General features: G+C 37.4%; 1 protein-coding gene across 2 annotated transcripts in view; it reads right to left on the bottom strand.

Moving 5' to 3' along the window:
• Nucleotides 1-22,040, bottom strand: part of CBWD1 (COBW domain containing 1) — a 51,020-nt gene that overhangs the window by 12,104 nt on the left and 16,876 nt on the right. For both annotated transcript variants that reach the window (XM_042964330.1, XM_007077469.3), the window contains exons 5-9: nucleotides 15,772-15,831; nucleotides 14,125-14,162; nucleotides 9,219-9,265; nucleotides 7,392-7,478; nucleotides 4,299-4,343 (exon numbers count right to left, since the gene is read on the bottom strand). In XM_042964330.1, the coding sequence (XP_042820264.1) occupies nucleotides 4,299-4,343; nucleotides 7,392-7,478; nucleotides 9,219-9,265; nucleotides 14,125-14,162; nucleotides 15,772-15,831 (277 nt within the window). The remainder of the gene's footprint in view (nucleotides 1-4,298; nucleotides 4,344-7,391; nucleotides 7,479-9,218; nucleotides 9,266-14,124; nucleotides 14,163-15,771; nucleotides 15,832-22,040) is intronic.

Here is a 22,040-nt window from a genome sequence, read left to right as displayed (position 1 = left end):
CAGTTTACAAAGACTAGTGAACGAGTTCCAATTTTTACATGAGCCTATAAAACAGCAGAGGACAGTCATTTCTCTATAATCAAAGCTACAATGAAGGAATGTTTAAGGAAAATGACAACAGTATAAATTTCAAAGTGAGACTCTAGGAATTGGCCAACCACTCATTAAGTTCTCTCGAGGAGAATGAACCTTGGTCAAACTCAAGATTTTTTTAAAAGGTGCAAACATGTAAGCCCAACCAGCTCCTGTAACGTAGGAGTGACCAGCCTTGCCTGGTTCTCACACCGTCTGCTATAGAGCCATACTTGGGGCAACAGTACTGTTGGATTATGACCACTTACCCTGGCACAGAGCAAACTCCCATCTTACTGACAGAATAATACTCCAAAGTTATATGTTAATAGACTATGACAACATTTCAAATTCTGGACACTCTAGATGAAAAGAATCAGGAAAATCATCAAGGAAAAAAGTAAATGTTCCACGAAGAAATTTCTGAATACGGACTTACTGAAGAGATCAAAGCCTTAACATTAAACATCTTTCCATTTTCACCATGACCGCTGAGCAACTATTTATATTGACAGGGGATAAATGAGTGAAGCTCTCCCCCAAATCTGTCCTCTTTATCAGGAAACAGCTTAAAGTTTAAAAGTACATCTGCCAATCCTAGGACTATCCGAATCCAGGCACGCTGTGTGAGTACCAAAAATCAGTCTTCACGCACCAGTTTCTAAAATAAACTAGTTTCACTCTGACAGTGTTCTTGAGAAACCATGTCACACATTTACAAAGAATCCTGCTTGATACCCAGAATCCTTTGATATTTCCAAATACACAGGATCAACGCTAGACCTGTACATCTACAGAGAATAGCATCCCCACTGAGGCTGCCTCCACTGAGCCGCTGCCCTCATTCCCGCAGCAGAGCTGGGGGTGCCCAGGTGTGTGCCTCTCTTTTCTGTAGATGTGGGGGGGGCTACTCGAATAAGGCTGGGGGAGCTCTGCTCTCCTGCCTCGATCAGCACTCCCTCCTTGGCAGGGGCCGTTGGGGAAATAGGGGGCACGGCAGCAGTGCTGGAAGGGAGGGGGGCAAAAAAAAATCTATAGAGAATAAAAAACAATACCAGTCTCTCACTTTATCTCACCAGATTCTCAATGGAGAGTAAAACAGGAAATGTCTAAGATTCCAGACTGGAGTTACCAGGGACCTGCCCCAAATCTAGTACCACCATGAAAAACAAATTCCTTCACTCATCCAATTAGAAAACTAATTTCCATGGCATGAAATATATTTAATTTCCTCCTTTAGCGATAAAAACATCAGCTATTTCCCAAACAGCAGTATAAAAAAATAAATAAAAATAGCAAGACGATTGTCATCAGTTTTAATGTGGTGGGAGGAGAACTGAGCTACGACCCTAGGGTTAGTGTTTATGGTCATCTTTTTGAAGTTCAAGGAGTCTCCTGAACAGGTGCCACCAGCAAATTCCAGATCTATGAACTGTCAAACCCATCCCATAGCTAAGTCCTGAACTCTAGAACTAAATTCCCAAAGGCATTCCCCAGTGGCACCTCAAACTCACTATGAACCTCAACTAATCACCTTTTACCAAACCCCTGCTATCACTACCTCCCCTGGAAGCTGTTCCTCCTTCTATTTCCTTCCTTGGAGAACTGCACCATATTCAATCCTTCTCCCAGAACTTACACTGCTTTTAAAACCTTTCACTAACTCCTTGCTGCCCACAGAAAAAAGATCCAAACTATGAGTCATGGCATTCAAGACCCTTTGCGGAAAGTTCTCCTTCTCTTCAGTCGCACCTCTTTTTCTCTCTGCCATACGACCATGTGCACTACTCGTTCTAAAATATTCAGGTCTCTGGAATACAACATCTTCCTTATGCCTGGAAAGCCACTGCTACTCTTGTTCATCTGGAAAATTCCTATTCACTCCTCAAGACTCAAGTCAATAATCACCTTCTCAAAATTTCCTGAGTCTTCATCAAGAAGAATTGAGTATTTGTTCCTCGATGTTCCTGTTCTCATAGGACCCTACACATTTACTAGTCCTGTTATAGTAATAATATCCAGTATATTGGTTTTTGCTTATTTCCCTCTGTCTTCCCCAAATGATCACCTACCTCAAAGGTAGTTTTTGCCTTACCCCTTCTGTAAATCCTCTACAAGCCAAGAAATGCCTACCAACTGGGAGAAAGTTCAACAGTTTGTTGAATTGATTAACTTATTATTGAACAAGTGGATTTTGGTTTTCCTCTGTTCAGTCTGCTGAAATCTCCCAGATTAAAAAAAAAGTCAGAATAAGATAAGAAGGGCACTTCTTCTGATCTTCCACTCCTACTTCTGCAGTCTACGTGGCCCATTAGAACCTCCATTTGCCTCGAAGTCAACTCAAGTCTTCCCAATAAGACAATGTTACCCAGGATTCTTATTCCTCAACTTAAATACTCAAGCAAGCCTTTTCTATATATGCACATTATTATCTTGTTATCGTCAGTTTTACTACCATGAGCGTCTGTCAACCACAAAATGCTTGAGGGATCAAAATTTAAAAACAAAGAGACAAGCACAATAAAACAAAACTTCCAACAGTGATTTCAACTATTTTGTTAAAAACCAAATCTCTGGTTTCTAAACCGGGAAGCTCAAGTTGCTATGCTTCCAGGAATTGGAGGAAATATTTAATGTAAGATTCGTGACCATGGTGAGGTCTGATCTTCACTGAAAAAGATCCCAATCCAACTACAGTCCTCACAGCAAGGAAGTACTATTTCAGAAAGTCCCTAGATTCTCAGAGGCAACGGCAAACACAGGACACTGAAGAAACAGACGAAAAAAGGAGATTTTATTCATTTGTTCATTTGTCCATTCCAAGTAACGAAATTTAATCAGCGCATGTTTCCTGCTCTATAACACGACAGAACGAATGTTAGAAATGTCATATAAACATCAAAATTGTCACACAATAAACTCTTCAAGATAAAACCTTTATGCAGGACATAAAGGTCTACAATAAAAACCAACAAAAAGAAGAATTATGCACAGCAAATCCAGGGGCCTAGAAAAAGTGATCGGAGAGGTCTGTAAATACGAACCACGTAAACGCTACTGCGCCGAAACACAGCTATTTACGGATACGGTTTTTAACAACTTGTGTCAGCTTCGTGTGGGCGTCTGTGTGTCACTCTGTAACGAAGTGAAAATTGAAGGAGAAAGAAAATGGTAAATAAAAGGCAGGAGGAAGAAGCCAGATGACTGAGGAATGGCTCTGGGACGAGTCAGACGATCAGAGCTGCTCTACGCTGGAATCTGAAATGCAGGAGGCACATTTGGTGCGCGCTCGTCTAGGCCTCCCGCTACGGGCATTCTTCCGCTACCTGTGTCGGAGGACCGGGGGCTTCTGAGAACGCATAGCGAATTAGCTCCCCGGCTGTTCGCATGCATCCAAGCAGCTGCTGCCGCTGCCTCCCGCCTCCAGTAGCCTGTCAGCACCTCTAGGCTCTGCCCCGGCAGACGGGCCTCTCCGCTGAGGCCCCTTACGCAGCTCCGAGGAGACAACGTCTGAAGGCGGGAGCGGGCTGGCGCGAGATGGCCTCAGAGCGGCGGGTTCCATCAGCTGCTTGAGCCACTCTTGCTAAAAAATGAGCTTAACGACATTTCCCCGGAAGAAATTTTCTGAAATCCTAAGAGCATTCGGTGGAACACAGAATTTAATCCACCGAAATACACTTCACAGATGTTTCAAGAACACATCTATTTTATAAAGTAATGCACATCTGTATGAACAGAATGAAAAGACAGAAGAACCTACAGGAACTGGAAATCAACATTTTAAAAAGGATGCATTAGGAACTAAAGGGTAAAGCTTCCATGTATTTTTACACGACAGATTATTTTTGCAACTGTACAAAAAACTAAGCAGTTTTTTAAAAATACTAGGCCTTTTGAGTACCTCAAACTAAGATTCCTAATAATATACCTGTACAGATTTCTATACCAGTTACTTTTTCGAGTGGTTCTAAGTGTTTTCTTCCTCATTAAGCAAAAGCGCAGTGACACAGCCTTACCATGGCTCCGTAGTCTTAGCTACAAGGAGAAGCAAACATATTAGCCAAATATGCCGAACTAATTTCATTCAAAACGTTTTGGGGCCCCATTTTTTAAAAATGCACATACATCTTTCTTATAATAGAATCAAGCATATTTATCAATTTCTTAGTAAGTACTATGAACTAACATTATTTATTGTTAATATTAGTAACAGCTTTTAAAAGTACCTTGATCTTTGTGTTTCTAAAATTTTTCCCAGTCCATTTATTGATCTGAAATAAACATAAAAATGAGGAAGAAAGGGTTAAAAAGAGTAAATGTTAAACTTTTTAAAAATCGTTAAGGCACACTGTTTCTAAAACAGGAAGTAGGCATATACGAATATATCTGGAGTGAGAAAAAAATAAAAAACAAAACTTACATTTTTTACAGCTTACTATTTATTTCTCTTTCTAATCATAAATCAGGTATATTCCACTTAGGTATTAAAACATGATACACAAAAATCTACTGCACAGCTGAAAAACCAGGGGCTACTTAGTGAATTATAAAGAGACCCTTATAAATGATTGAGCAAAATGATTCATACATAGCCAGTACTTCTAACGGTCTCAAAATGAGCGGACCAATCACGATTTTCACCGATGCTCAATTTTCCACAAGCACACGCTGTGCAAATGGCTCCACACGCGCTGGAAATCAAAACCTGGCTGCGAGGGGCTGTGACCCCAGGCCATCCTCGGGATCCACAGTGACGCCAAGTCACACAACCGGGTTCGTTCACAGGCTAGTCTCTCCGGTTCCCTAACTAGAAACTCTACCCACTCCGCCGGTCCTCCCCCTTCTGATGCGATGATGATGAGGTAAGATCCCCTCGCTAAGGGAAAACGTTCAACCAAAATGCTCGCTAAGTCCCCCTCAGAGCACTGTCCACCTGACCCATCTGTCTTTATCCCATCGCCTCCACTGCCCTCAGTGCTACTTGCTTAACACACGTGCCTTCTGTTCTGAGGCAGGTCTCTCTCTCTGCCATGTCACGAAGTTCTCCATCTTCTCTCTATAACCTCGTGGCCACTTCCTCTCAAATATGTCCACTTTCTTCCAACTTCCCAAACTAACGTCCCGTCAGCTGCCAGTCTGCGAGGTACAGCGGAGAGTCAAAAGCCAAAAGGGCTGTAACCCACCAAAGCACTTTGTCCAAATTCTTTTCCGGGACTGCCGTACAGGGCAGGCTGGCAACAAGGCTGACGGTCAACACTGCTGATGTTAGAAACCCAGCTTTAAATAGTCAACATGGGGACAGAAAAGCCCGGTAGTAATAATCCTTCCTTTGCTGCCAAAAATGTTTGCTGCGCGATTTATGTTCTCCTTTCCAGCAACCACAATGATGCAGAGGATTTTGAAAAGAGAAACAAATTTAGGAGACCAGTGTCAAAAGGAGTCAAGGAAGCAATCTCCATTCACTGCCTTCATCGTTCTAGACTTTTCAAAAATATCAACCACTTTTCTATTTCTTTCATAATGTTACTCACTGCAACTTGAAATTATTATGTAAACTAGGAAAAAAATCTACACTCTGATAATAGTAGCTAACAGAGCACTTACTGTGTGTCAGGTGCTGTGCAAAGTTTTCCAACACTGTCTCATGTAACATTTAAACGAAACTTAATGAAATAGGTATTATTCCTGTTTTAGAGATGAGACTTAAGAATATGGCAGGAAACAGACCAATGAGTAGAACCCAACCCGATTCCAAAGTCCATCATCTTAAACGCTATGCGTCACTACCTGCCATCCACCTGGAGGCATTATTACAGTTTTTTATAGTAAAGACTCAGAGGATATTAATATTAAAATAATATAAAATATGCGGAAAATATTAATTTCTTTCTTCTTCCATTATTTTATTTTTTTTTTAATTTTTTTTTAACATTTATTTATTTTTGAGACAGAGAGAGACAGAGCATGAGCAGAGGAGGGTCAGAGAGAGAGGGAGACACAGAATCCGAAACAGGTTCCAGGCTGTGAGCTGTCAGCCCAGAGCCCGATGCGGGGCTCAAACTCACGGACCTCGAGATCATGACCTGAGCCGAAGTCGGATGCCCAACTGACTGAGCCACCCAGGCGCCCCTCTTCTTCCATTATTAATCACTGCAGCCAATCTCCTCATGAGCCTTACCTTTACTGATTCCATTTATAACATACTATATGAATTGGTACTAACAGAATCAAAATCCGATCGATGTCAGCAGATTACATCCATTAAAGAGGGCTAATAATAAAAGCTACTGAAAGTCTCTTTGCACAAGGCATTTATTAGGTCCAAAAAAAATAATTCAAAGTCCCTGAACTCTAACCTCATTTGAAAAGTCCAAATGACTATTGGATCATTTCACACATATTTGAGTACCGTTCGCACTGTCCTATGTTGACCAACCTTGGCCACGGACACTGAAGATGTTAAGACAAACTCGAAGACAGGCATGTTTAGTTGACAGCCAAGAAGACAAAGTCAGTGAGGGTTCAGGGAAATGAGACCACCTGAGTCAGACGAGACTTCATGGATAAGCAAGGGAGAAAAAAAGGGGAAACCAGGAGGACTCGAGACAATGGGTAACACTGCTTTAAAAAAAAAAAAAAAAAAAAAAAAGGAAGGGCGCCTGGGTGGCTCAGTAGGTTAAGCGGCTGACTTCAGCTCAGGTCATGATCTCGCCGTTCACGGGTTCGAGCCCCCGCATTGGGTTCTGTGCTGACAGCTCAGAGCCTGGAGCCTGCTTCGGATTCTGTGTCTGTCTCTCTTTGCCTCTCCCACTCTCATGCTCTGTCTCCCTCTCTCTCTCTGCCTCTCCCCTGTGCATGCTCTCTCTTTCTCTCAAAAATAAATTTAAAAAAACATTAAAAAAAATTTAAAAAAAAAAAGCAAAGAAAAACAGAGACAGTGAAGGAATTCAAGGATTGGCAGAGTGACAGTGAGAACATGTAAGAGTAAAGAAAGGATCTGGCAAGATACATCCATGGGAAAGTAAATCGTCCTGAGTAAAGTCAGAACTTCATTCAGGGAAAGAGTCAAAGAGAAGACAGGAAAAGGAGGATGGAGTCAAAAGACCCTGTGTATCAGTCTATGAACTTTGAACTACACTCTGCAAACAATGGGGAGTAATTTTACATGCTACTAGTTACGTTACAGTCAATGAGTCAATAACAATATATGATTCAAACTCAACCTTGATCCTACGTATCTACAGGGCAATAGTTATAGTAAAAATATTTTGTATAGTACACTTTGGATTTGTAGGTAGTTAACACTTAAAATGTCATACCTAATGGTTGTTCTTAATTTCTTTAAATCCTCTTCTGAAATCAAGTCTGTTTTATTAATGATGATAATATCTGCCAAAGCAACTTGCCTAAATTAGCAAACAAAGAACAGATGTCAAAAGAGAAATGTTAAGAAATTGAAAACAGAAAGCCCTTTCAGATCAAATATTCGTTAAGAACTATATAGTACTCTATATAGTAACTGAATTTACTCCTAACCTATTGATCATTCTTCAAATGAATAAATGTATCCATCACATATAAATTCAGGATTCTCATTTATTCATTCAAAAAATCTTTACTAAGTGCTCTCACGTGTGACTCTGAAACTACTAAGTCCCCAAAAGTATGCAATCAAGGATGATTTTCAACTCATAATTTTCTTTGTAAAGAAATGTATACAATTCAGATATTCAATATGGTAAAACATGGACAGTCTACTGACTCAAATATTCCATGTAACAGTTACCATGATTTTCAAAGAAACAGAAGACATTCACTTAACATTAACACTAAACAGTTTTTTTAAAACTACTCTTCAGGAGATACAACAGGATCCTGAGCAAATATCTTCTTCATCATTACAAATATGTATTTTCTCTGTAAAACAGATACACAGAAATTCAAGTTAAAGAATCCCATTGGCAAAATGCTAGAGAACAAAATAGCTTACTGTAATCAGAAGTAGCAGAACTGAGGATTCTTTAAACTGTCCTCAATTCTTCAGCAAGTTTTAATCACTATAATATTTTTTCCCAATTCGAGTTTCATGCTACTTGAAGACACAGCCAATTGTTTCAAAAAACATCATCAAATTCTCAAAAATAAACTAACTTCAATTCACTGAAAAAAGCAAGTTTCAACAGTATGTACATCACAATTCCATTTTTGTTTAAGTAAGTGTTCTATGAATAAAGATTTAATTTGGACGTCTCAAAAAACAAACAGTTACAATCTTTAAATTGGAGGCCTTCTACGTTTAACTTTATTTTGGCTTTTATGACACTTCACTATTTCCCACCTGGCTTATTTACACTTGCTATAATACACATATTTTAGCAAGGAAAACGGTTACAAAAATGTTTGTTCAGTCTAACCTGAATCACACCTATACACCAAATGCAGTGTTTAGGCAGGATTACAGAACCACAGAGTACCATATTCCAAAACGACAGGGAGTGAACTGCCTGCTTGCAGTCTATTAGTGATGTCTGCCTCACCCTAGCAAATCTCAGGGAGCCCCTCTCTTAAACTCAGCAGCCCACTTAGCAGCTATGGTCTATCCCAGAGTCTTTTTCCCGTTAGCGAGAATATGCTTAGGGGAGGCAACCTAATTTAAATATTTCTAAGTCTAAAGACAAGCCAATTAGGAACATACAGCTGTTTAAATAAAAAAAAGTTCTAAATGCCAATTGAAACTATTCCCATATCTGTCCCTCTGTTGTTGTTGTAACAGTAAACATTTGACTCAGATGAATTACTATTAAAGACCGTAGTAAGTCAGCCAGCTCTTTTCTCCACAATCATTTTCGATCCCCATGAAATTGTAAAAGAACAACAAAAACAGTTTTAAATGTTCCCTTTTCCCTAGCTCCTGTCAAAGAACTGCTGTGCCCAATACTCATTTTATGCTACAATAAAAAAAAAGTCTTAAACAAAATTTTAGTCATTAGACCATTATAAATAGTTAGCAATAATTCAATTATAGGAAAAAAGATAACAAATTTGCCTTGACTATGTTTTTATATTTCTTAGTCTGGTTTTGGTTTTCATAATAATTTTCTCTCCTCAATCAGCCAGGAAGCAATATATACTTTAAATATGAATACCTAGAAGCTTCATTGATAAGGCCATCAGGTTTTTCTTCTTCTAAATGCTAAACAAAAACAAAGTTTGAAAAAAGTTACCGAGGTGTAACACAAATTCTAATGTCAACACAAAGAATTTTACTTTGGCGAATCCCTTCTTGCTTCTAATGCAGACTTCAGCAAGTTCTATGATTAAATGACACAAATGCAGAATTAACTTTTCTAACTGAAAGCATTTTATTCCCCATTTGTGTTATCCTATAGTAAACCTGAGGGGGGGTTCTTTTGGGAGGGGACAGGACTTAAATTTTGTTCCCCTGACATCTCCTTTTTCAAAGGAAAACCCTCCAGATTTAAATCATGTCAATAAAAACAAAGAACATTACAGTTCAAATTTTAGGCATTTTCTTTTTTATAAAACTGTTTTTGTTCTAAATAGTCTTTATTATTTATATTTTTTAAAAAAGAGATAACTACTGAAATAACACTTTCTTAAAATCTAATATCCTTCCCTCCATTCCAATCCCACACCCCATCCCTCCCGGCCGAATCGTACACAATATGGGCTCAGCACTGGGCCCTTCATATTCCCTAGAAACAAAAAAGCTGTGGGAAGGACACAGCCCCAGTTCTAGCCTAAAGACAGTTTCTCATTTACAGAAACCCACACCTGAGTGATCTGGCCCCACAGTTTAAACATCTTTTGCTGACTTCTGCAGAGTCAAGCTAGCTCAAAAAAAAATCTTTTGACCTTGACTTAAGGAGCCCACCAGATAGTTTTCATCACTCTGGAAGCAGTTACTATTTTTCCATAATCCTACTTAAAACCCTAAAGGCATCAATGCCATAAGGTTCATCTCTGCAAAATGTTCTACCTTCATTATTTTAACCCTCAACAGATTCTCCTTCTCACAATAAGAAGCTGCCTGCTGAGGTCGGAAGCAATTTGATTATATTAATGTTCTTTGTATTTGAAATCAAACTTCACAAATTCTTACTTCTTTTACATAGTCTCACTCATCCTTCATAATAATCATAGAAAATGGCTATTCTACTCCTTTTATAAAAGAAGAGACTAAATTTACTACCGTCACTGTCACAGGATACCCTATTATAGGGGATATTTTTCAAAAATTGAAAACACGTTCAATAGAAGTAAACTGAACATAATTTTACAAACTTGTGAAAGCTTTTCATGTCATATGAAATCAACCTCGTATACAGATGTTACATAAATGTTAACAATCGCATAAGAGTATACTCATAAAGACCACCTAAAAATTACATTCAAAATTATATTATTATCATTATTATTATTATTAAAATACTGTATCAAAAACTGTTCCTTGACAAGAGACAAAGTTTACTCTTTTTGCTAATCACTCCTGGCCTAAGGCTACTGCATCCTGTTATCACGTCCTGTAGAGAATGAGGCTGCTACCATTCCGGAAACAGCATTAGGCTCAACAATTATTTGTCGAATGAATTCTAGTTAACACTTCCTATTTGCTGACAAGGATACGTGGATGCTGTTATTTGAAATATTATATAATGTGCAGCAACAATTCCCTTTCTATTCAGCAAAATCTATTTAACAAAGGCATCTGTTTCTGAAAGATCCTGGAATAGTCTAGTTCCTTCCAAAATTTGAAATGTTTTTCAAAATATTGTAGTGTTGACCTTTTAGAAGATTTACATATGAGTTTGGGGCTATATGGCTGTAAGCTTGTGGGATATAAAAAAAGATATGGCAGGAAAATGACGAGATTTTGTTTTCGAATTTCCATACCTAAACAGAACCAACAGTGGTTTCTCAAAGTTACCCGGGTTTTTAATGCATTTACTTCTCCAAAAGATTAGAAATCTACACTCAAAGCTAAGTAACATTTTACTACCTTCTGGCAGCCAAGAAGTTATCAAATATAATAACACATTAAAATCCCCCAAATACATACAGGCCAATATATACAACTCTGTTACGAATAAGACATGTAATCCTCACAAATAATTACAGAAAAAGAGATAGAAGCCCTGTCCTATGCCTATGTGAACCCAAACGTGAAGAAATAATAAATGCACGTTAACATTTATTTTCTCAGGGTACCAGCCCAACATTTTCCCTATGCAACTTCCTACCTTCCCAAGTCAAACTTTGCAAAAATGCTAAAACAGTGTCTGTTATTCAAAAGGACATTCTCCAATACTGGCCCTTCAGTCGGATGACTTCCATTTATAGAGTTAAAAAATGGGAATTTTGATATTCTAGTCTACCTGTACAGGCAAAGAAGGAAAATATTTGTAAAAGATTTTTTCAAAAATTTTATAATGTGTGTGTGTGTGTGTGTGTGTGTGTGTATCTGTTTGAATGTATGTATACACAACCCCAAAGGATTCTTCATGTCTGCTTAGAGACTATGGCTTTTGCTTATATATTTAAAAAGATAAAAACGATTTGGGTACTAATTAATCTAACACACCCAAAAATTTAGGCTTCAGCCCTCCAACTTAGCATATGGGAAGACAGAAGGAAACCCTCTGAGATCACCATTGTAGACACTATTTCAATAAGGGCCACAGAATGTCCTTCTCTGCAGAAATAGAAACAAGCTGGACCAAAAGAGAGAGAAAGACAGGGGGAAAACGCTGTTGTTGACCAAAGTGGAAATAAAGCTGGTGTCAAAGATGTCACATGACATTTAGGAAAAGCAGCGGCAGCCATCTCTTTCCTGTGGATTGATTATAGATCTAACACTATCTCAGCTTTTAAAAAATGATTATTGCATAATGTCAGTCTATTTATTTTTCCAGTCTTTTCCAAGCCCAACTGTTTTCTGACTCAATTGTTTCAACAGCTAGTGCAATATAACAGAAGAGCCAAAAAGAAACCTCTCGCTTGACCTTTTCTGTGTAACTTCATTCATTGATTCTATTGCATTAAATGCTGTCACGTTTGTAGAACTGAGAAGAACAATGTTGGTAGCCCCAGTGTCAAGTCCTGAGAATAGAGAGCTGTCATTTGAAGTTGTCCAATTCTTTGCCCATGATTAAAAAATGAATATTTCAGATCAATGGGTGACAATCCCATTAGAGTGATAGCCCATGATATCAATTACCACTTCAGTTTCAATTTGGCTGCCTGGCCACAGGGTACCATTTCTCAGCTTTACTTGTGATGGGCTGGCTCTGTGAAGCATGACACCTTAAATTGCTGCCCATTATCCAAGTGTCATTACTTGTACTGCCTCAGAATTCTCTGAATCACAAGCAGCTACTGAGGTCAAGCTTTGCAACCAGAGGAATTGGACAAGTGGGCAAATTCTTTATATAAAAGAAAAGTTATTTATCTGGCATCTGACTTAGAAAATCTAAAGTTTCCATTATCCTGACAGTATGTCAGTTTTGTGTAGGTATATTGATTTAATAATTTAAGAGGTTTTATCAAGGTGGCAGGAGGTTAAACGTTTACTGTGTTTGCATTATTCAGAATGTTGCTTTGTTTATTTGGCCTCAATTCAGCTGATAATGGATTCTTTTTAAGTCCTCTGCACATCTAAATATACACATAAAAGTATTCTTATAGTCATAAATATATAGAGTTTTATTCTGGGTATGACACTTTAAGTCTATCAAAAATAAAATAAAAAATAAAATATCTTAAGCTGCTATACCAATTTATCTGAAATTTGATAACTAAGGTACATAAAAGATGAATTCAAACATGCTAGAATAAACATTTAGAATAAAGAATTTGATTTCTTTTGCTTCCTCCATAGACATTTTGTTAGAAAAATCCTTATTTCGGAATAGATGGAATTTTTCTGAGTAAAATTATAATATTCAGAATGTTTCTTTGATTCTTAAGACTATTAATCAATTTGGGCTTAAAATCTACAAAGAAATGATCTCCCAAACATCTCAAAATAGGGTCCAATATATTGTGGAGTAGAATACAAAATGGACTTGAATTTTTAAATATTACATTAAACTTCTAAGAAATGATTACTTCGGGTGCTATCCATATTCCCACATCGGGACCAGGAGAAGGACAATTTCATTGTATTTTGCCTTTAGCAGTATTTCACTTGGAAAGTTGAGAAATACTGTTTTATTTTATGTAACATGTTCTACAAATCCAACCAGCTGCATTTGATGAATTGAAGCCCACTTAAATGCATGTGAGGAACTTGGTAGTTAGGAAAACTTCACGGGAAGATGCCGTGTAAAGGAGTTTCTGTTCATGACACCTATGGATAAACCCCTGATTTCTTCAAAATGAAGTAAACCGATTATTTTTTAAAACTCAGATTATTTCCAGTTTGTGTCTGATAGCAGTTGACCGAGAGAAAAAAGTTCTCATAGGCTTTAGCAAGCTGGATTTCTTCCATCAAAGAACTTTGGACAGAAGTTCTTACTTGCCAACATTGGGGGTGAATCCCACTGAAGAAGTTTACGTACCGAAACTGGGCCCTGTAGTATCCTTATTGCAAAATATTACACTTTCAACTTTTATCACATCAAGCCAGAGTAATAGAAAATGAATATTTAATTTAAAAACACAACTGGGGAGGCTGGCGGTTCAGTTAAGCGTCCGACTTCGGCTCAAGTCATAATCTCACGGATCGTGAACTCGAGCCCCACAACAGGCTTTCTTCTGACAGCTCAGAGCCTGGAGCCGGCTTAGGATTCTGTGTCCCCTTCTCTGTCTGCCCCTCCCTGACTCACACTCTCTCTCTCAAAAATAAGTAAACGTTTTTTAAAAAGACATAATAATTAAAAGACTCATGAATTTCATCTATTATTCAAGATAGTTTAAAAAAAACCCTTTTTTCTTAAATGTTAAACAAAATGTAGAGAAAATAATATAATCATCCCCATATACCTAGCTTTTAACAAATTATTAGCAACTCACAGCAATCTTTCAACTTACTTTTAATCCATATTTTGAATCCACCACAGTTATGATACCTACAAAGGAATTATCTCTTTTAATCACCTTTATACGTGAGAATGAAAATCATAACTAACCTGTTTCAGTTCGCAAATGTTACTCAATGAAATAAAGTTTTGGCTTTTCTCTTGCCAATGCTTCAATGTAAGTCAATCCTACCATTTCAAATATGTACTGAGTGCCTAGCACCACTTTAAGGCATCAGAGGTTACAAAATAAATTTTTTAAATGAAATAAGCAAATAAGAAAGATAAATAAATAAAAAAAGATTTCTATGGCCTTTAAAAAACTTACAATTCAAAACATGATGAGATAAATTCCATAATATAAAGTGGAATGTGAGAAATTACACAAGAAAGGTTATTGCCAGTGTGTATTCATATAATCAAAATCAAGACTTTTCTTAACATTTAAATAACTCCTTGAAACTGAGACGTCTTAAGACATCTCATTCCTAGCAATCTGCACCAATTCTAACTCACACAGATGTTTTCCATAACATGAACCTAAGTTTCCAAATGGTCAATTAGTCTGGCAATCTCTGAATTTATATGCCAAATAATTTTTTCAAATGATACCAGCAGAAGGAGTCTGATGCTGCCTAGGGAATCCAACCATCTACGTGCCATATATATTAGAGCCAAATGACTGGAGACAGTCTTAAATTTCACTTTTTGGCCTATGGAAGACCTGGTTTAAAGAAAGGTCAAGGGTGGGCAGGGCACATAGTTACTTAATTCAGAAAGTTTCTAATATGTCTTAAATGAAGCCTCCAGATAAAACTGCCTAAAAGTGTAAAGGTAAATGAAGTAAGGGGTGAAGGGCTTGCTTAATTCTTAAAGAAAAAAATGAAAGCAGAGATATGATTCTCATACTGTATATTTTAATTAAACAACAAAAAAAACCCTCTCTAACATACTAAGTATGTAAACCAATAGGACATAAGAAACCTACATGGTATTTCTTTTTAAGTTTATTTTGAGAGAGAAGGCAAGCAAGGGAAGGACAGAGACAGAAGGAGAGGGAGAATACCGAGCAGGTTCCATGCTGTCAGCTCAGAGCCCGACTTGGGGCTTGATCTCAGGAACCGTGAGATCATGACCTGAGCTGAAACTAAGAGTCAGAAGCTAAATTGACTTTACCCACCCAGGCGCCCGAATAAACCTACACAGTATTTTAAAAGGAAAACCTTAGTGGACGCACTAAATTGGGAGTTAGTGATAAGATGTGACATCCAGTTACACCACTGTCTGGGCCTTTGGAATCTGTATGAACAAAGGCTTACTTAACTAACTAAACGAGTTTAAAAGTAACAGTGTGGGGCACCTGGATGACTCAGTCCGTGGAATGTCCAACTCTTGATTTTGGCTCAAACCATGATCCCAGGGTCATGAGATAGAGTCCCATGCTGGGCTCAGCGCTGAGTGTGGAGCCTGCGTAAGATATTCTCTCTCTCTCTCTCTCTCTCTCTCTCTGTCCCCCTCTGTCCCCTCACTTGCACATGCTCTTTTTCTCAAAAAAAAAAAAAAAAAAAGTAACAATGCAAGGAATTAAAAATATGAACAAAAATAATCTTAACCATAACATTTTACCTAAAAACAAAAGAATATTTGCTTTTCCACTTACCATCAAGATAAATGTCGACCCCTAATTCAGCATCAACCCAAAACATAGAGGCTACAGCACCTGAAAAATATATATAATATTCATCAAATAAAAATATTTCTTCAAACCAAGGAACACTATTCTATCCATGCTATTTTAATTTATCCAAACAGAATTAGCAGGTGAACACATATACAAATTAAGTATGGGTTTCCAAACTTCTTATGGGAATTACAATGATAGAATCTTTTTCTTATTTATACTCATTTCTTCCCCTCTCCTTTTTCCTCCAAAAGAATGAATGAATGAATGAATGAATGAAAGGAAGGGGAAAAAAAAAGAAAAAGAGAAAAACAGACCAGCTCTTCTCACATACAAACCCAACACCAAGCTTCTATCAATGCATAATAACTTACCAACAGATACGAACAAATAACTTGGGCAGTATGGATATGTGCACCTAGGATTTAATTTTATTTTTTCTCTCAAATGTAATAATCATACAGTTCACAAATAATGAAATCTCTCTCTTAAGGCAAGCAAAACAAAACACAGATAATTCCAAAGCCACTTGTCCAAAACAGAGAAAAACCTACAAGTCGTGTAGAAGAAAAAGAACGGAAGGTAAACCTAGATACTCTATGGCATTACTAACAAAACCTTACACGAGTTAATATGGATATAAAATTTGAAGCTGAGGAAAAATAACCACGCGGCCGGATTAGCAGGCCACAACACAGGAAAAAGAAAACTGACAGTAAAGAAAGTATTTGATTTTTCAAAGCATCAAAGGCGCAGTTAGCGACAGGGCTGTCTAAAAGAATGAGTGCCGGGAGAAAACAAGGGTAACTGAACTCATTCCAGCGTCTGAAGCTGTCCACCTACCCTGAGGAGACGTGGTCCCCCAAGCATCACTCTGTGTCAAGAGTGAAATACCTGTCAGCTGTTTACAGTGATTACTCATGCAAGATATAGCAAGGGCCACAAGATCTAATGGTTTCCTGATACCTATTGATTTTTTCCCAAAAACTTAATAGTTTTCCAATTTGACTGAAATAGGATTTGTGAGTAACAGGGGCGAATCAATGCCTGTTCTTTTCAAGGAAATTACTTTCCCATGACAATTATTTAGCTTAGAACTGGAGAGTGTCACTCTCCTAAACGGGGAAACAACTGAATTGCCAATAAGAATTTTCTTCACTTACTTGGCTAACAACATGATTTTAATTAACGAGGGGGAAGAGAGTAAATCTCCCGTGAGTATCATTACTCCAAACAGTAAGTCATAAAAAAAACTCTTAATTTTTTTCACTCAGTAAAATTCCAGTGTTCGCAAGTCATTTTGTTGCTGTTGTTTTTTGTTTTTTGTTTTTTGTTTTTTTAACTCACGGATTACTATTCAGATAGCTTGAAAGTCCTACACAGGTGACGTGTGTAGTATTAAGTTGAATTACAAGAGTGCATCAGAGCTTTTTTCCTATATCTGACGTGCACCTCTGGTGACAATGATCGGGCTACCCAAGAAAGTTCTATTTAAAATTTAGATGCAGCTGTTTAGCAAGAGGAGCAAAGATGAGAGAGTAAGTTAATCAGTGGTTCCAAACCCAGGGTGGTTTTTCCCCCCAGGGAATATTTAATTATGTCTGGAGATATTTTTAATTGTCTCAACTAGGGGAATAAGAATGGCATTTAGTGGGGAGAAGCCAGGGATGCTATTAAACACCCTACAATGAAGAAAAACAAAAACAAAAACAAAAACAAAGGAAAATATTCCACAAGATGCACAAGACAATCCCCTACAAAAAAGAACTAACCAACCCAAATGTCATTTGCGCCAAGGCTAAGAAACCCTGTGCTAGATCACAGAATCTCCTTTATTCAAAACCTAATACAACAAAAATTTGAATTCATAAAATTTAAAAAGCCAAATTATATCAGCAACAACCAAATATACAACCTCCGGCGATAAATTTTGAAGAGTGACAGTCGAAATAAGAAACAGAAAGCCCTATGTGATTTGTGATAATTCTTAATTCTACCCCCACCCTCAACCAGTAATCGGTTGTGGGGAAATAGTTTCTAAAATCCAAATACTTACCAGAAACAGCTTTCGAAATGGCAAGAAGGGAAATGAGCAAGGGTTAAGGGAAAAGTCAACAACCCGGGGTAAAAGTTTCTAACCATTTCCACGTTTGTGGAGGAGGGGAACACTTTCTAGGGCTCAGAACAAAATGAACTGGAAGGTCTGAAGCTGAGGACGTACCCACAGCACAAGGTATGGAATATATCTTCATGAGTGGCTGGAGAAAATCCAAGAAGGGAACACTTGGTATTTATGAGAGGAGAGCCCAAATGTCCTACTGCCCATCTGGCTCTCAGTCACCCCCTTTCCTCTGCCTTCTCTTCACTGCTCCCGGCAGTACCCAGCATTCAAACTGAGGCCCAGAAAAAACACAAGTATAGGTGAGATGGGTAGGATATTAAAAATAATTCATCAACACCATATGTAAGACTGAATTTCTCTGAGCCTCCTACATCAAGCACCAACACGCTTCAAAAAACAATGCACACATATTACAGCTTTGAAGAAATAGAAAAGGAAAAAAAAATTGAAGAAATGAATAAGGCATAGAAATGGCAAAGAACCCATGCTGGAAGGAAACATAACCCAAGAAGCCAAAGAAAATTCTCGAAGGCTTATACATAATAAAGAACTTAAATGCAACCAATTAAAAACAAGCTCTAAAAGGCAAGATAAAGTAGAATATGAAAAGGTAGTTTGTAGTGCTAAAGAAATAAACATACAGGGATGCCTGGATGGCTCAGTCGATTGAGCTTCAGCTCAAGTCATGATCTCACAGTTCATGGGTTCGAGCCCCACGTCAGGCTCTGTGCTGACAGCTCGGAGCCTGGAGCCTGCTTCTGATTCTGTGTCTCCCTCTCTCTCTCTGCCCCTCCTCCACTCACGCTCTCTCTCTCTCTCTCTCAAAAATATATGGACATTTAAAAAAAAAAGAAAAAAGAAACAGCCAGTAAACATATCATTAACTAATTAATTCTTTTAAAACATCAAGGAACAGAACAAACCCTGGTGGAAACAGAATTACTGACAAAAAGGAACATTCAAGATGATTGAAGTAATGCAGAGGAAACAGACAAAACAATTAGAAGATAAAAGATCTGGAGAACAAAAGAAAATGCAGGATAAGGAAAATGTTCCTAAATGAAGAAATAAACCTATGGATTAAAGAGGATACTGTAATCCAAGAAAAACTGATAATGAATGAAATGTAGATATACCTTGATTATATTACTGACCTTCCAAAATAAAGGAAAAAAACTGTCGGGCATTTTAGATGAAAAAGCAAGTTACTTTCAAGGAGGCAGACAAAAACTAGACTTTTCTACAGTAACATTCAATGCCCCAATATAGTAAAATAATGAGGACAAAGCTCTAATCAAAGTGTTCCCTAAGGCGATTACCTCCTGCCAAGTTGTTTTTCAAGAACGAAAACATCAGGTAGCCATACTCAAACACTGAAGGAAACAAGAGCATTAAAACTCAAAAAGTACGTCACTCACAAATCCTTCCTGATGAAATAAGAAAGGAGAACCAGCCCATCAAAAGTACTAAGAGATCAAGGAGCAGTGTCTGCAAAGTTCTGAGAGAAGGAATTTTTATACCTCGCCAAGTAATCCTCCAAGTATAAAAATAAAAGATAAGCACTCTCAAGCAAGTATGCAAGAACTCAAGGCATACAGCATTTATATTACAGCATGAAAAGATTACCCGAGCATGAAACTCAGTCAATCAAGAGATGTCTCCAACTCAGGAATGGAGAAGCCACAGTACTGGTAATGAGGACTAAAACTGTTCAATATAGAACTAAATAAAGTATGACAAGATGTAAATGTTAGGAATCTTGACAACACAGCACAGAATACAATCTACCAAAGCCAGCAGATGGGAGTAAGTAGAAGTGTTAACTTCCTAATCTTTTAGGTCAGGGAATCAAGAAATATTCTGAATTGACACACGTAGTTTAAAAACTAACTTGTCCCATTAGTTTATGCCTTTTCTAACCTTTTTTTCCCTTAACTCCTATCCCTCACAGTGAAAAAACATTTTTCTGCTACTTCAGAAATTCATTTCTTTCACATTCTTTTTTTCAATTATATAGTATTTTGCTTCTACCCATCTTTTATTAAGCAATTTATTAGATAATGCATCTTAATGATATCAATAGCTGATCTATGGAGTATCGAATATGTGCTAGACACAGGTGGTTTACGTACATAATACACATATTTTTTTTAATAGAGGTAAAATGGTATGTTACCTTGTATTAGTTGCAGGTGTATGGCATAATAACTCGGTATTTGTATACATTACAAAATGATCACCACAGTAAATCAAGGTACCATCCAACACCATATAATTGACTCTCTTCATTCATTTCAGCCCCCTAAACCCTTTCCCCTCTGATAACCATCCATCTGTTTCTGTGTCTATAGTTTGGTTTGTTCATTTATTTTGTTTCTTAGGTTCCACATATAAATGAAATCTAATTTATTTCACTTAGCATAATACACTTAAGGTCCAACCATGTTGTTACAAAAGACAAGACCATCATACATTTTATATATATATATATATATATATATATATATATATATATATATATGCACGCACACACACACACACACACACACAAGACATATATATACATACATATGAGACATATATATCTCACATCATCTGTATCCATTCATCCATCGATGGACACTTAGGTTGTTTCCATATCCTGGCTATTGTAAATAATGCTACAATGAACATAGGGGCACAGGTATCTTTTCAAATGAGTGTTTTCATTTTCCTCAGAAAAACACCCAGAAGTCAAACAGCTGGTTCCCATGGTAGTTCTATTTTTAATTTTTTGAGAAACCGCCATACTGTTCTCCATAGTGGCTGCACTAATTTGCATTCCCGCCAACAGTGTAGGAGGGTTCCCTTTTCTTCACATCCTTTCCAACACTGATTTCTTGTCGATTTGATATTAGCCATTCTAACAGGTGTGAGGTGGTATCACATTGAGTGTTTGAGTTGCATTTCCTTGATTATTAACGATGTTGAGGATCTTTCCAGGTGCCTGTTGGCCATCTGTTTATCTTCTTTGGAAAAATGTCTATTTAGATCCTCTGCCTACATTTCAATCAGATTGCTTGGTTTTTTGCTACTGAGCTCTTTGTACATTTTGGATATTTATTGACTTGGAGAAAATATTTGCAACTCCTATATGTGATAAGGGGTTAATATCTAAATTGCCTTTACATTTTATTGATGGTTTCCTTTGCTGCACCAATGCCTTTTAGTTTGATCTTGTCCACTTACTTGATTTTTGTTTTTGTTGCCTTTGCTTTTGGACTCAGATTCAAAAAATTCAATGCCAAGTCTGATGTCAAGGAGCTAACCACCTGTTTTTCTTCTAGGAGTTTTATGGTTGCAGGTCTTACATTCAAGTCCTTCATCCATTATGAGTTAATTTTTGTGTATGATGTAAGACAGTAGTCTAGTTTCATTCTTTTCATGTGGCTGTCCAGTGTCTCCAGGACCATTTACTGAAGACACTGTCTTTTCTTCATTGTATATTCTTGTCTCCTTTTTCATAGACTAATTGGCCATATCAGCATGGGTTCTTATCTGGGTTCTTTATTCGGTTTCATTGATCCATGTGTCTGTTTTTATGCCATATCACACTGTTTTCATACAAAAGCTTTGTAGTAGTACAGTTTGAAGTCTGGGGCTGTGACATTTCCCATTTGTTCTTCTTTCTTAAGACTGCTTTGGCTATTTAGAGTCTTCTGCGAATCCACACAAACTTTAGAATTACTTGTTCTAGAGGCACATGGCTGGCTCAGTTTGTGGGGCGTGTGACTTTTGACCTTGGGGTTATGTGTTCAAGCCCCACAATGGGTAGAGATTACTTAAAAATAAAATCTTTTATAACAAGAATTTTTTGTTCTAGATGCCACTAGAATTTTGATTGAGTTTGCACTGAATATGTATATTGCTTGGGGTAGTAGGGACATTTTAACAGTATTAATTCATCCCAACATGAGCACGGAATAACTTGCCACTTAGGTGTGACTTCTTTAACTTCTTTCATCAATGTCCTACAGTTTTCAAGGTACAGGTCTTTCACCTCCTTGGTTAAATTTATTCCTAGGTATTTTATTTTTATGCAAATTGTCTTGTTAGGCTTTTTGCAAAGATTGTTTCCTTAATTTCT

This window comes from Panthera tigris, chromosome D4 (assembly GCF_018350195.1).
Source record: "Panthera tigris isolate Pti1 chromosome D4, P.tigris_Pti1_mat1.1, whole genome shotgun sequence".
Lineage (NCBI taxonomy): Eukaryota > Metazoa > Chordata > Mammalia > Carnivora > Felidae > Panthera > Panthera tigris.
The sequence above is the reverse complement of the archived record's forward strand: the minus strand, read 5'-3'. Positions and strand labels throughout refer to the sequence as shown.